The sequence below is a fragment of the Drosophila mauritiana genome, chromosome 3R, assembly GCF_004382145.1.
Source record: "Drosophila mauritiana strain mau12 chromosome 3R, ASM438214v1, whole genome shotgun sequence".
In the NCBI taxonomy this organism is placed as follows: Eukaryota; Metazoa; Arthropoda; class Insecta; order Diptera; family Drosophilidae; genus Drosophila; species Drosophila mauritiana.
This window is the reverse complement of record NC_046670.1, coordinates 27311779-27325643: the sequence shown is the minus strand read 5'-3', so window position 1 is coordinate 27325643 and position 13865 is coordinate 27311779. Positions and strand designations below refer to the sequence as shown.

The window sequence follows — 13865 nt, the reverse complement described above, 5'->3', positions numbered from 1 at the left end:
GTGACGGACCAACGCACGGGCGCACTTTTCCGCAGTCCAGTCCCCACTCGACCTCCGGGAAAACCCACCGTTGTGGGCTGGTCAAATGGTTTCATCTTCATTTGGTTCTGGACCTGTTTTTCTGGCCAGAAATACATGTGCCGGGTCCTGCTTCGCCATTATGATGATTTATGAACGGAAATCATTTTTCGCCCAGTGCGGCTTTTCTGGGTGCTCCAGGGGGTGGTGCTTGGTCTAGGCCTCCTTTTTGAGGTCCTGCTACGCCCCGAAGTATGCAACAGTTTTCAATTTCGTTTCCGTTTGCTGCAAACTTTCGCTTCACACTCGGCTGGCTCTTTTAATTTGAAAACCAATGCTGCTCTGGTTCGGTTATTTTCAGTTCGGATTCGCATTCGTCCGCAGTTCGATTTGACTTCATTTGGGGAAAAGTTTTGTCGAGCAGCTGGCCGCAGATTGATGAGTTTTCTTTTTTGGGTGGAACATTAATTTCCCTTTAACAAAATCAGCCAACTTTTTTCTGCAGTGGGAAGATGGTCATGTTTTGCTCAGCCCGTTGGAGCAACAAGTGGTCATGGATTGCTGAGTTATGGTACGAATGTTTTTTATAGCAGAAGCTCTATTTTGAAAGCTTTTCAATGGGCTTTTAGCCGGGGTGCATTTGTGAAGACAGCAACCAACAGCCAACACAGCATTAGTGCTTAAAGTGCAATTTTTAATTTTAAGAGAATGTTAACCGAACGAAAGAAAACTATTTATAAATATCACAGCCTAAAAACCATATTTTTAATTTTCATACATTATTCCTATATTCAGTTTAAATAGTTTAGATGCAACATTCTGGATTCTTGATTTTCTCTTACTTGAGGGGATTCCGCAGTACCCAAGACTCGTGAGTCATCGCTGCCAACAGGTAAACCCGAAAGCACCTTGTGGGATTCCCCCGCCGTTCTACGAAACACGTATTTTCAAAACCCCGCTTACAAAGCTCGAAAAGCTCGGCTCGTTCTGGGATTGGGAGGCTGTGGCGCTTTCGAGAGAGAACTTTCTCCCGTCTCCAAGCTCCACCAATCCAATCCGAAGTGGAAAACGAGCGAAGCGGGTTTCGTGATGTGGCGAACCATCAGTTCGACTTTCGACGCGCTGCCAGAAACATCGTGAGCACCGCTTAACCCGAAGTATATATCCAAGAAGTATATATTATACAGAGGTGGTCAAAAGTATTTACACAACGAGCTTTTTTTTCAATTGTCAACTAATTGAAAAAAAAGCTCGTTGTGTAAATACTTTTGACCACCTCTGTATATGCTGATTCCCAGAGAGTGGGAGTCCGAGTAACTTAAAAAAACAACACGAAAACTGAGAGTGTTCTAGTGCCAGTCAAGTTGGTGTTTAGTGCATTTGATTTTGAGCGGGCTGCAATAAATAAACAACGTTTTTCCCACCGCTTACTAAAAGTTGAAGCTCTAGAAAAACAACAAGTGAAAGTGCTTCCACCAACCGAGGCTAAACAAACGAAAAACCCAAACCAAAAACCAAAACAAAACCAGATCTTTCGGCTGATTACTTGGCGATTTCGTTTTTGTGCATTTGTGATTAACTTATTTTTAGCTGCTAATTGTTCCAAATCGAAGGTCACGCAATCGCCTTCGTTTGTTTGATTCAGACTGAATATCTCAGTTACCAGTATTTCTTAGCCTTCCGGAAAATATAACCAATGATATGTGTAAATAGTCTAACCAAAAGTGAATTAATAATCCCGAAACTCTTTGTGAACTGTTAAAGCTAAAGTTTAAGTAACAAATTTTATATCTTCTTTAAAAAATCATTTCATTAATTGCCGTCCCTGAACTTGGGCTACTTCCTTCCGATACAGAAAAACATATATAAATTCCCGACCGATCCCAGGAATAACTGAGGCAATGAGCGCCGTTGATGCTATAATCAATTACAAGCGCAGTCCCAACGAGGATTTCTACGGTCTGCTCCATTGCGATGAGAACTCATCGGTAAGTTGCCACTATCCTATCGTGCCACCACTTTCTATCTATGTATCTGACCACCCAACTTCGGTGAACTGCTATCCTCAAAATGTTTCCACCAACTTTTGCTATTCAGGGCTGCCAAGCTCGCTCGGCTCATCAAACTTTTCCTTCGAATTTAATTAGGGACTAATCGAATTGTGGCTTTCAAAAGTGCGACTAATCGAATTGGGGCCCGTAGTTCGGACCAGTTTTGAGATGCGGTGGCTTAATTTAATAGCTTTTATAAGCCTTAAAGTCAAATTCCCTATTAAATGCTCGTGCAGGCAATAGAAACCTTCGCATGAAATCATCTATGAAATCAAATACAATTCGTGCGGCGACTGAGCACTGAGAGAAAAAGTACATTTGGCAATGAAAACAATACACCATTAAGTATTACCGCATGCCAATGTGAGCTCTGCGAGTATCAAAAGATCGGAAAGTTATCGCAGCATTTTGCCGTCAATTTTCTTGCAGTGTACCCCGAAGGCGAGAGGTTTGCTTTGAGAATTAGTTTCAATTACTCAGTCAGCCATCGTAGATTGGCAGAATTGGCGTTGATCCGCCGCCGCAGCAGATGCAGTTCGAGCATCGAGTGCAGCTTGAGTCACAGGTCCCGAGAACCCAGGGCTCACCATCCTCACCAGACTTAAGAGCCCATCTAAGCCACCCGATTGTGGGCTGTGCCAACTCCTGTCTGAACAGAATTAACGAGCTCGGTTTTGGCAGGCAATCTCGGGCGGCTTAATGGCATTTACCCATCGGCTGACTCGACTCCAGAGCCCTGACATTCATCCTGAGCTGTCACATTTTCTGGATCAGTTGATGTGAAAGGTGCGAAAGGTGCAAGAACGCCAGCTCTAATCAAATTTATTGGCCAAGAAAATACTGAGGCCAGGGAAGCACACACTTTTTGCTAGCTGTCGATTGCATCAAGCTGAGTGGGAATGGAATCTCTTGAATTATGCATGAGCTTCGGGAGCCGAGTTCTGGAATCGATTTGGCTGAGCATGTAAACAAAATCAAATATTTGTAGAGAGCTTGGAGAAAATCCAGGGACCTGGGGCACTAAGCATTATGGCCCGGCCCTTATCACGTAGCCCTAGATTTTGCCACTGACCCCTGACCCTCTGTCATTGTTTGCCAAACCATCTCTATCGGCTACTATCTGTACTGCCCGACAATTATCTCGACTTGGCGCCCATTTCCCACTTAAGAATGCAGCCATTCCATTCTCATGCAGATTAGTCTGTGGGAATTTGCATACGCAAGCCAAACAATCCTCTAACCAGAGCTACACAAACTTGAAATGTTTTCTGGGCTAATTTGCAGAAGAGATCTGCAAGCGATTCTGGCCATTTTAATTGGCCGGGTGCAATCTGATGGGGGAATTAATCAAGTGGAAATTGAAATTGGTTGGGTTGATTGCGGTGACAATTTATTGGCTTGTAAGGCATTAATTGGGGCCATTCGATTGTGTAATACGAGGTGAAGTACGAAGTGTCTGAACCTTCCCCTGGGAATCGCATTCCATTGGAGCAGTCTACAAAGCAGCAGCTCGAGATTCAACGAAAGTCTTTAGACAGACTGCATTTGTCTAATTATAGAAAGCCCAAGGCTGCGGCTGACTCGGCCACGTACTCGCTGGCGTATGAGCAATATTAATTGCGCTGAAATTAATCATACGCACCGTTGCAGAGCATTGGTTGTCACAGCAAATGAGGCTGAGCGCAATGCACGCAAGTAATCCACCTGCTGCTGCTGGAGGAGAAAACATCTATGGCGAATGCAAACCATCAATTCTGTCAACATCATAGGAACACATATATATTCCGAATACCATGGTGACCTAAATATGTTTGCTCTATGGCAGCTGCTTTTTGACGTTTCCCCCGCGAACAATAGACTCGAAACCGAATGGAATAAAAAGGGACCCATGCTGGTCATTCTCATCTCTTTTCTGTGCTGATGCCTTCGTCCTTTGTGCTCCGTCCGATGGTGCGCGAAAAGCCATTTCCATTTACAAGACAATAAACAAGCAGCTTTGTACAGTGAACACTGGGCGAAAGTGTGTATTTTTTGGCCACATCTGCTACGGCTACTATAAATGAAGTGGCAGCACTTGAATTACAGTTTAAGAAAACTCTGTCAGCGTTTGGATGAATGAGTTAGTACACATTTTCAGCACCAGGAATCCCTAGTTTTGCGCACAGTGCACTGTGAGCATCATAATCGTCATCATTTTTACTTCAGGTCCCGAGGAAATTGAGTATCAGATCATCGTTGGTAGCTGTCAACTTGTTGCTTTTGGCCGAAAGACACTTGGGCTTAATTAATAACAATTGTTCGCCAAGTGTCAAAAGCTTTTGCCAAAGTATTTATTTGGCAGCAGCATTTCAAACCCTCAAAGTTTTTCGCCGCCGCCCGCAATCCTTCCGCTTTTCTTGCTGCCAGTACATAGTTTTCCCAACCCGCCGCAGTAATGGCAAAGAGCGACAGCTTTTCTATTACTTTAAGTGGTGCTTAACTGTGCACGAACGTTTTTGCTCGTCAAGTTTTAATGTTTGCTTATTGTTATTTCGCTATTCGGTGGTTGGATGGCTGCGGGTCTGGAAAGGGGCTCTGATCCCCCCTTTTTGCGGGGGATTTGTGTGCCAGTGACAGCTTACCTGAGCTGCGGTCTCCTTGGAAATCTAAATGCCGCAGGAGACGTTCGCATATCACTTGTGTCCTTGTTTGCCCTGCCATTATGTAACGTGTAATATGTACAATTTGTTTGCCGGAAAGGGCATTTTAAAAATGTATGCCGCAAAATACTTAGTTAATTTGGATGGCAGGGAATACATCGTCGCAATTCACTTAGCTTGCCCCACTAATTTTCCCTTTCCTCTCCGTTTTCCTTTGCAGCCCGAGCAGATCCAGGCCGAGTACAAAGTCCTGGCCCTCCAGTACCATCCCGACAAGAACTCCGGCGACAAGGAGGCGGAGGCCAAGTTCCAGCAGTTAAAGGTAAGCGAGAGGCGAAAGAAAACACGGGAAGAGATCCAAGGGAAAGCGGCTGAAATAAAGAAAATGGCAAGCGTTTCGTAATTTTACATATTTAATGAAGTTTCCAGGCGTGTGGCTGCTTTCGGGGGGCGGCGACTGGGGTGGATTGTGAATTTGACAGCCTGTGGGGCAATATGTTCATGTTGAGATGAAAGCTACCGGAGCGAGCTTAAAATTAAAAGATGTTTAAACCTGATACTTACTCTGCTTAAGCATCCTGGCAGCAGGCGAAGTACTTCGAATGTGTTTGGATACCCCGGGCGGAATTTATCCAAAATATATCTCTGATATGAGAGAGAGAGCTCAGGGGACAATTATCGAAATCGAACCAAACGAATTGCTTTTGGTTTTTGAGAATTATGAGGGATTTACATTTTAAATTGAACCATATTTGAAAGGGAAGGTACTTTTCTCACCTCGGAAGTCCGTTGTCTTCCTAAAAGTTTTGGAGTTTAATTTGTCTGAAAATATTTTAACGCATTTTAAAACAATGTTTAAGACAACACCGCTTTAGTGTTTAAAGCATTGGTAGTATTTAATAGACAGGACTAAAAATACGACAGCCACGTTCTTTTTATGTTCGGATTTAAATGGAAATGCACAGCGGAGTGAAAGTTGAACTCCGCGAAAGTTGGCGAACCTTTAGTTGAGTTTAGTTGAGAACTTTCTGTTTCTGATCTTGATAAATTGTTGGGGTCTGTGGGAGGCATTTTCCTGGAAAGCCACTGGTAGTTTTCGCTTGATAGTTTCCTTAATTAGCTTCCAACCGAACGCATCTATTCAAAATCGTGTCTGTCAGTTGGTGAAAGTTTTAAGCTGCATTAAACAATGGCTGCCCTTTGCACTCGCACACTCGCAAACTCACACACATGCACTTAACCCACTTACACACAGGCACACTATTCAGTGGCACAAACACTCGCACACACACGCAGCCCTCACGTCCTCAAATTGAATTTTCCAGGCTACAAAAGAAAAACAAGGCGGCAACGATGAGATAAAATAAATTACCCATAGGAAATATATTTTTTGAAAATGTTTATTGATTTTCCTCATCAAAGGATCAAAAGGGACGGTGGGGGGAGGAAAAGGGCGTGTCGGAACCTGACAACTCATTAACGTGTGGCTAAAAACGAAATTAAATTGATGTCAAGGGGAAAAGAGCGGGATGCCTAAGGTAAAAACAAGGCTTTCTGATGGGGGATGATGAGCTTTTCATAGAGTGGAAAATATGAAAATAAAATTAGATTTTGTCAGATTATGTAACTGAATTTATAATAATTGGGAGTAAGTAAAAAGGTTGCACTTTTTTAAAAGCGGAAAATATTACATTTTTCAAAGTAAATGTTCTTAGGTGTAACGTGAGTTTAATCAGCTTTCTGGCATTAAAGTCAAATAAGCAACTAATTTGACATTTAAATTAGCTATTCGTGGAATTGCATTTCAATGTGCATAGGGTGCTTTCGGTTAACTTTGGAGGTGGGTTGAGTTCCTAATTGAGTTTATTGTAGCTCCCTACAGGTTGCTGATGTATTTTATTTTCCCATTCCCCGGCGAACACGAAGTTTTAACACACAGAAATAACAAAGGACCAAATTAAGGCGAAGCCCGAGCCCCTCGCCCTTCAATATTCATGAGGGTCCTTGGTCCGTTCGCCCTGGACTGGGCAATTTCCCTGCCGAGTCGTAATAACACTTATGGCTGTTCGGAAGCTCCTCTGCCGCTGTCCGGCGGAAAAGGAATGCGCCGTACAATTTACGGCTCGTAATATGGGACGTGCATGTGTGCGGAGCTCGTAAATATGTCAGGATATGCAGGAGGACTTACCTTTATGGCTGGCCATAAAACAGAAACCGTATATGGTGGGCCCATGGAGCGTTTAAAATGAAATGTTGAGATTTTCAGGGACGTGGGTTCCTAGGCGAATTCCACAGCTTTTCGCCGAGCAGTATGCAAATAAGCCGGGACTTCATCAGCTTGTGGCATTCGCCTAACAACTTATCATACAACACAATTTTCACTTGTCAAGCTGTCCCGATAAATGCCTTGGAACGTCAAGCAATACGGTTAGATGCCACAGTAAAAAAAGGATAAACAAGACAGCAAGGATGAAGGCGCAGGATCAGAACTGCGTTCTGATTCTTGTCATGTGCAGATGAGCCGCTTCCGAACTGTTAATTGCCGTTCTCAAAGGGCCCGAATGATTACCATGAAAAACAGCTAAACGATTGCCCTAATTGAAGACAAACAAACCAGTCGCCTCCAGGTTATCCAGCTCCTTTGGATCAGTGGGAGGGGCAGGGGGTAGGATTTAAACCTTGTTTGCTGACCCACATAATCAGTGGGTAGTGAAATAATTGATTATCATGTAAACAGGGCCCTAAAGCCGCCGGAACAATAAAACAGCAGGCCAGCGATGAAATCTCAGAGCCTCAATTGAGCATGTGTGTAAGTGGATGTCTGTCTATCTGGGTATCTGCACAGGATAAAAATATACACGGGTGTTCAAGTCATCTTGAAAACATTGCCTTTCATTGTAAACGTGTCCAAAACTATGCAACAATACCATGAATACCTCAATGCCCGTACAAATTATGAAAATTGATATGTATTGGCATACTTTTCGAGATATTTTTACGTGATTTCATTACGTAAATTCATACAATAACTTTCTCCGTGTACCCTTTTGTGTGTATTCAACACCCTTGGAGCGTGTCGGTGTCTACCGTTGTGGCCATAGGTGTATGTTGGGTCTGGTCGTAAAAGTAGTCAAGATACATATCGAGGCCCAGCCGAGGCTATCAAAATCACTTGAGCGTGCAAATATGTGAAAGCCTCTCTGCAGATGAGAGTGTGTGTGTGTGTGTGAGTGCGGGTATTCCCCACTTTCATGGGTGTGTCCTCTGTGTGTGAGGCGCCAATAAGTGTGCTATAGTGGGGCATATGAAATTGATTAACATGCAGGAGGCCCAATCAAGGCGGAAAATAAGACTTGGGAACTTGGGGGTTGGCACCCGAAACCTGGGCAGCTGTTGATTTTGCACTTGAGCAAATCCGAATCCTGACTTTCAGGGGGCGATCAGATTCGTAGGGGGCGTGGATGTTGTGTGTTGTGCTGGTGCCCCTTTCATGTTCATTTTTGAGGAAAATACGTTAAAGCTGGGCTTTCCGCACACAGTGTCTGCTGCAAAATGAGAAATTTTTGTAAATCTGTGCGGCAGATTATTCATGTAAGGAAATTTCAAACTTTGTGAACAACAAATTCCAATGAAATACCAAAGACAAGGTCATTTGGATTTTGCTTTACAAGATATTGAGAATAATAGTGGTCTTGATGAATTCCTGCGTTGCTGGATTGTTTTACCAATCAAACAAAAAATGTACCCCATTTATGGATTTGATTGCTCAGGGACGTGACTCTGCAATAAAAGTCCGATTAAAATGACTTCTTTTTGTTTCGCAGGAAGCCAAGGAAACCTTGTGCGATCCCGAAAAGAGGGCCATCTACGACAAGTGGCGCAACAGCGGCATCTCGATGAGCTACAAACAGTGGCTGGGCATGAAGGAGCATGTCGGTCAGGTGAGAAGATACACGATTGCCGAGAAAGTGGATAAAGAGGTATGCGATATGGGCCAGGAACTCAGCGATCCAGAGAAGTAGTCGCCCCGTCTCCCCCACTCTGTCTGCCCTCTCACTTCCTCTCTTTGGCACGGCGGCAGCCCCGATCCCTTAGAGCCGTCCTTGTGTCCCGCTGCACTGCGTCAACGCTTGGCCTTGTTTTTAAATTTCTTTTCATTGGTTTGTTTGCCGCGCTCGTAATGAAATTTGTAAGCCAAGCCGGAGTTCATTTTTGCTGTAGCACAATTAACGCGATTATTCATTACCCGCCCGAAAGCCACCCACTTTCCCGCCCACAAGGCTCTATGGTAATTTCCGCTGCCGAGCGAAGCGGAAATTGTCGTCATCCATCAGCGGCTGACATTGTCCGGCTCTGGAAAGGCGGTGGGGCTTTTGGGCCCCAAATCCGCATTTGCAATTCTAATTTTCAGCTCGGACACCTAGCAAAAACGGGAACAGAACAGTCCCTTGGATTCTATAAAATCCAAGGGGGAAAAATAAACAATACAAATTTCATTCAAGGTAGTTCATTACGAAGAAGGAAGGTGTTCCTTTGTTTCGACTTTTGTCTTATAATTAAAATTTGTCATTGTGTCTTCTAATATCCTTAAGGACTTTCATGCCTTGGAACTTTTTTCTTGGGAAACACCATTATTATTATTGTTGTATTTTTCGTTTGGTATTACCAATTCCCAAGCTGCCAGTAGCTCTCCAACTCCGGAACTTTATTCCTCACTTGTCGGTGTTCCATGTGATAAATGTGTACAATAGCCAAATAGAACCCCCTCTTCCATCCCTTTTTCTCTGTGTCCCGCTCTTGAGTGCCCAATGAAATCCACCGAATGCAAACCTATCTTGAATGTGCCTCTTCATCCAACTCTGTGTGTACCCGTGTGTGTGCTTGCATGCGAAGCAACGGAGGACCAATGCACCGAACCAAAGTGCCTTGGTCCTCGACCGGAACCGCGGGAATTTTATCTAATTAAATGCTTTTCCCACCCTCCCACGCTCCGCCAACCAAAACAAACATCCAAACAAAAGTCCATGCACTGGGTCACCCCCAAGACCAAGGATCGCATGCTGCCCGAGACCGGCGGAGCAGCTGCCCAGGGACCTGGATCCGGGGCAGGATGCAGCAGCGGTGGCCTGACCGCAGCCTCCCCCAACCCCGCCCACCGGCGGGCCTCGGAGGGCGGGGCGGCCTTGTACTACGGTAGTCGGAAGGGCGAGTGGGGCGGCGAGAACACCGATGTGGCCAACAAGTTCCGCAACTACGAGATCTAAGAGGAGCGTCGGCCACAGATAGAAGTTTCAATTTAAAAAATATTTCAAGTCAAACCGAAGAGCGAGCAGGAGGAGTTGGGTGTCTAGCCCGAAAGTTATGCAATTATATCAAAATATTCTGAAAGGGAAACAAAGTTTATTATCGATGTGTAACTTAAGCGTTGCGAACCACAGAGCACAGATACTCTTATATAGATGTTTATAGGTGTACAAAAAATATATAGAAAAATGGTAATTAACTAACATATATTTAAGTGAAAGAAACTGTAATTTCAATAAACTCCCCCGATGAAAAATCCCAGGCGGAGCGGCAAGAATTTTAAGTTGAAGTAATTAGTCAAATTTTATCGCAGTCATGCATATGAATATACACACCATATACTATATATATTTATGTAATCAGTGTATTTGTATATCGATGTTTCAAGTACCATGAATGTACCCCCAAGACAATCCCTTGGCAGCAAACAAAACTAAACTAAAGCTAATGCTAACGCTGTAACTGAAACTAAACTATTACTAAACTAGTGACAGTCTAGCGACTCACCCACCACGAGCCAGAAAATGAGAACATATTGAAAGACATGGTAAAGCGAATTTAAACCTTTATACACATGACACATTTGCATAGTCAAAAAAAGTAAATCTCACTCGGTGTCCTTTTTAAATGCAACATTGCGAAAAGCTCCACTGAACTGTTTTCCCTACCTGAAAAATCATTTTCGCAGAAAATCAACAAAAAAATGTGACAAAATATCAAAGAAAAATCAAACAAAAAAAGTGCAGAGAATTTATATAAATGTTTTGATGGATAGAGCGGTGAACTTTTCAACTTATACATATAGCAGAGATTATTGTCATTATTATTGTACTATTATGCGCAGCGCAGAGAAATAATTACTACATAAATGTTGTTGCTGGATTTAAATGCATTACTTATACAACTACATATGAAGATTGTTTTAAGACATACTCTATTGAATTTATTCAAATACACACATATTGCGGATAGAGCAGACCAGACCCAGATCAGATCGGAACAGAAAGGAAGGAACAGCTGCAAGCCAAAGGCGTGACCCCGCGACCCCCGACCCCTTAGAAGGGGCGGTGGGCGGGGCTCCAGCTAGTACTAGCAATTACACATTAATTAGTGTTGGTTCTAACTTAGCTGGCGAATGTTACACGCAGCGAGCGAACAGATCACAAATAAATCCAATTTTTGAAAGGGGTTCCCACTCCTGGCGGAACCTCAGGTATTCAATCTCGTGTCTTTATTGGGCTGACTAAGGAAATGATGGGCGGGAGTGTAAGTATATTAATACTCTTATTTTTATTCTAGAACTCTGTTCCCTTAAAGCTTGACTGGACTTCTTTAGTTAGTGGCTATGTTATCTAGAAGCTGCCTTCGCCTCATTTTGTTTGTTTAACTCCAAAATCTGCGCGTATGTGGCCAACGAATCATCCCAAAGCTCGCACGGTCGACGATCAGATTGATCAATTTCACGGATCCACCGATTTTGAACTTTAAAGATAATTGGTTATAAAATTATGAATTTTATATATCTAAAAACTCACCCCACTTAGAACCAGCTATTATGGGACACGCACCATGCTGAGTTCTCACATCACCCACTCCAGAGGCGTGGAGATTATGCCAAAATGCAGCTGAAATGTTGGGCTTTTATAAAAGTTTAATAATTAAATATTTCAGAAGTACACCTGCATATTTCTTTGGCTTCAGTAGAGTTCTTAGCTGTGGAAACGCAGTGCCTCCACCTTGGGCAACATCCGAGAGCTGTAAATGGTGGAATGTTAATCGAACTTATTTTAAAGTTCAGACTACTTGCATAAAATAGAACTGTGGCAATGCGGTTGCCCATTTCGGGAGAGGAGACCAATCCGGCATCAAACTGTTAGTGGGAAAATAGATAAACCAAATATCTATCTGAAATATATATCCCAACTCACGGTCGTCTGGTAGAACCAGTCCATGTGCTGGCCGTAGTGTCCTCCGATTCCGTAGTTGGCGAACTGGTGATCCTCCGCGTACTTCATGTTTAGGTTCGTCATGTCCGCTACTCTTTGATCGATGGTTGATAGCACCTTGTGAGCCGTGACTGGGATGAAGGTGAACTGGCTGGTCCTCACATTGGACACGACTGACTCATTGTGGCTCGTTATTGTGGCCCTCATCAGCCTGTTCTTGGTCAGCTTCCTTATAACATCGATCTCGCTCTGGTATATGACATCGTGGTAGAGTACGAGCAGGGGATCCTGGAAGAGTTCCTCTGCCTTGAGAGGAGCTATCCACAGGAACGGGTGTGTCTCGGTCACATAGCCACAGCGCAGATGACGTTGTTCCTTGGGAGTGAGTCGCCAGTGGCCACTGCAGGTTAGGCTGTAGGCCTGAAACTCACCCACCTGTTCTCCCTCCTCCGGAATGGGCTAGAATGAAAATAAATAATAAGTACAAACCTGAATCCCTTTAGGACAAACCACTTACAGCATGTTCTAGAATGGGTTTGGATTCGTTCAATAAAGCCTTCTCACCCAGAGCATTCAAAAAGGTTTCGTAATTCTTGGCGTGCTCCTCACTGGCTGATTGAATCCCAATTAGCTCCTGGTAGGTATCTTTCAGGCCACGGAAGTCCTCCAATTCCTTCTTGGCCTGCACAAGAAGAGCCAGAATCTGAGGCTTGAGTTGGTCCACCTTTTCCCCACCCGTCAAACGATCGTTAGCTTCAATTAGCCAGGAATGAGCCAAACGCGGATGCTGATCCCGTAGAGCCAGTCTGGCTATATCCACACAGTGCTCCGAGCTTAATTGGGTGCTAAGTAAAATACAAATCTGTAGTATGTTCAATACATTAAGTTGCTATTTCAGTTTACCTATAATCCACACCATCCAAGATACCTCTTGCCAGGTCCTTGGCCTTCAATCTATAAACATACTGTAACCTTAAAATCCCGTCAATGGCTCCTTCGAGCTCTTTTCTATCGGGCATTGTCTCACGATTTCGGAATTTTCTAAGGCGAGTCAGCGGTTCTAAAAATTATTATTAATTAATATTAATTTTAAATCAAAGTGTTTCAATCTTACTCTCGCCTGTTGAAGCCGCCATGAGATTCTCCACTCGCTGCCAGTCTACTGTCAGTCTCTTGTTCAGCAAATATTTGTTTATAGGACTCTCAAAATAGGATGGACCCCATTCACGAGCCTCGTTCCTTTCATTTTCGAACTCTCGCAGCCGGCTATTAAATAAATCATTATGAATAATCAGAGATTTATACCTTTAATTCAAATTTTTCTTACGCTTTCAGAAAATCCAACTTTCCCTGATTATCGGATAGGAATTTTTGCATATGCAGCAGCATTTTCTGCTCATAGCCAAACACTTTGGTCATCTCATTTATGGAGGAAAAGAACTCGACTCCAGAAACGGAGGAGATGGCTTGGTGAAATATCAGGAAAAGTACTGAAAACACCGGGAATATCATTCTGTCTGAGATCCACTCTCGAGAGCTCTTCGCTTCCAACTGATGGCGGCATTTGACCCCTCGGAATATTACAATAGCAGCGAGAAGTCAAGAATCAGAGGGTCTATCGGAAACCAGTTCTCACACGCACCCAAAGAAAGTGCCGGGTTCGTTGAGCCGGCAACTGGTTTTGGTTAGATAATAACTAATGTGGGTCTAATGTGGTAATGGCATAACACGCAGATGTTAGTGGCTTGATGGTCAGTTAAGACTTATCTATACTTACCTTATATGATAAGGTAGGTAACTACTTCAGATAAAAGCTATTATGCATGGCAAATTGACGATAAAGGCGTACCTAATGGCCGAATAATTGAAGTTTCTGTGAAGTTGTACTATATTTTGTCAGATATAAG

The 13865-nt window shown here is 43.5% G+C and overlaps 2 protein-coding genes across 3 annotated transcripts; one reads left to right on the top strand and one right to left on the bottom strand.

Moving 5' to 3' along the window:
• Positions 1-1078: 1078 nt before the first annotated feature.
• Positions 1079-11219, top strand: LOC117144494 (J domain-containing protein). Of its 2 annotated transcripts, none has more exons than XM_033309680.1 (5): positions 1079-1175; positions 1874-2006; positions 4929-5030; positions 8533-8688; positions 9730-11219. In XM_033309680.1, the coding sequence occupies exons 2-5, from the start codon at positions 1920-1922 to the stop codon at positions 9970-9972; spliced, it is 588 nt and encodes a 195-aa protein (XP_033165571.1). In that variant the 5' UTR covers positions 1079-1175; positions 1874-1919; the 3' UTR covers positions 9973-11219. The 2 variants fall into 2 exon arrangements, with proteins under 2 accessions (XP_033165571.1, XP_033165572.1); XM_033309681.1 differs by having other exon boundaries at positions 1080-1175; positions 8533-8649.
• Positions 11220-11228: 9 nt separating this feature from the next.
• Positions 11229-13637, bottom strand: LOC117144493 (prolyl 4-hydroxylase subunit alpha-2). The gene is made up of 9 exons (XM_033309679.1): positions 13286-13637; positions 13073-13224; positions 12862-13018; positions 12476-12803; positions 11941-12417; positions 11820-11882; positions 11692-11767; positions 11548-11637; positions 11229-11494 (listed from the first exon to the last, which is right to left on the bottom strand). The coding sequence occupies exons 1-9, from the start codon at positions 13468-13470 to the stop codon at positions 11361-11363; spliced, it is 1662 nt and encodes a 553-aa protein (XP_033165570.1). The 5' UTR covers positions 13471-13637; the 3' UTR covers positions 11229-11360.
• Between the last annotated feature and the right edge of the window lie 228 nt (positions 13638-13865).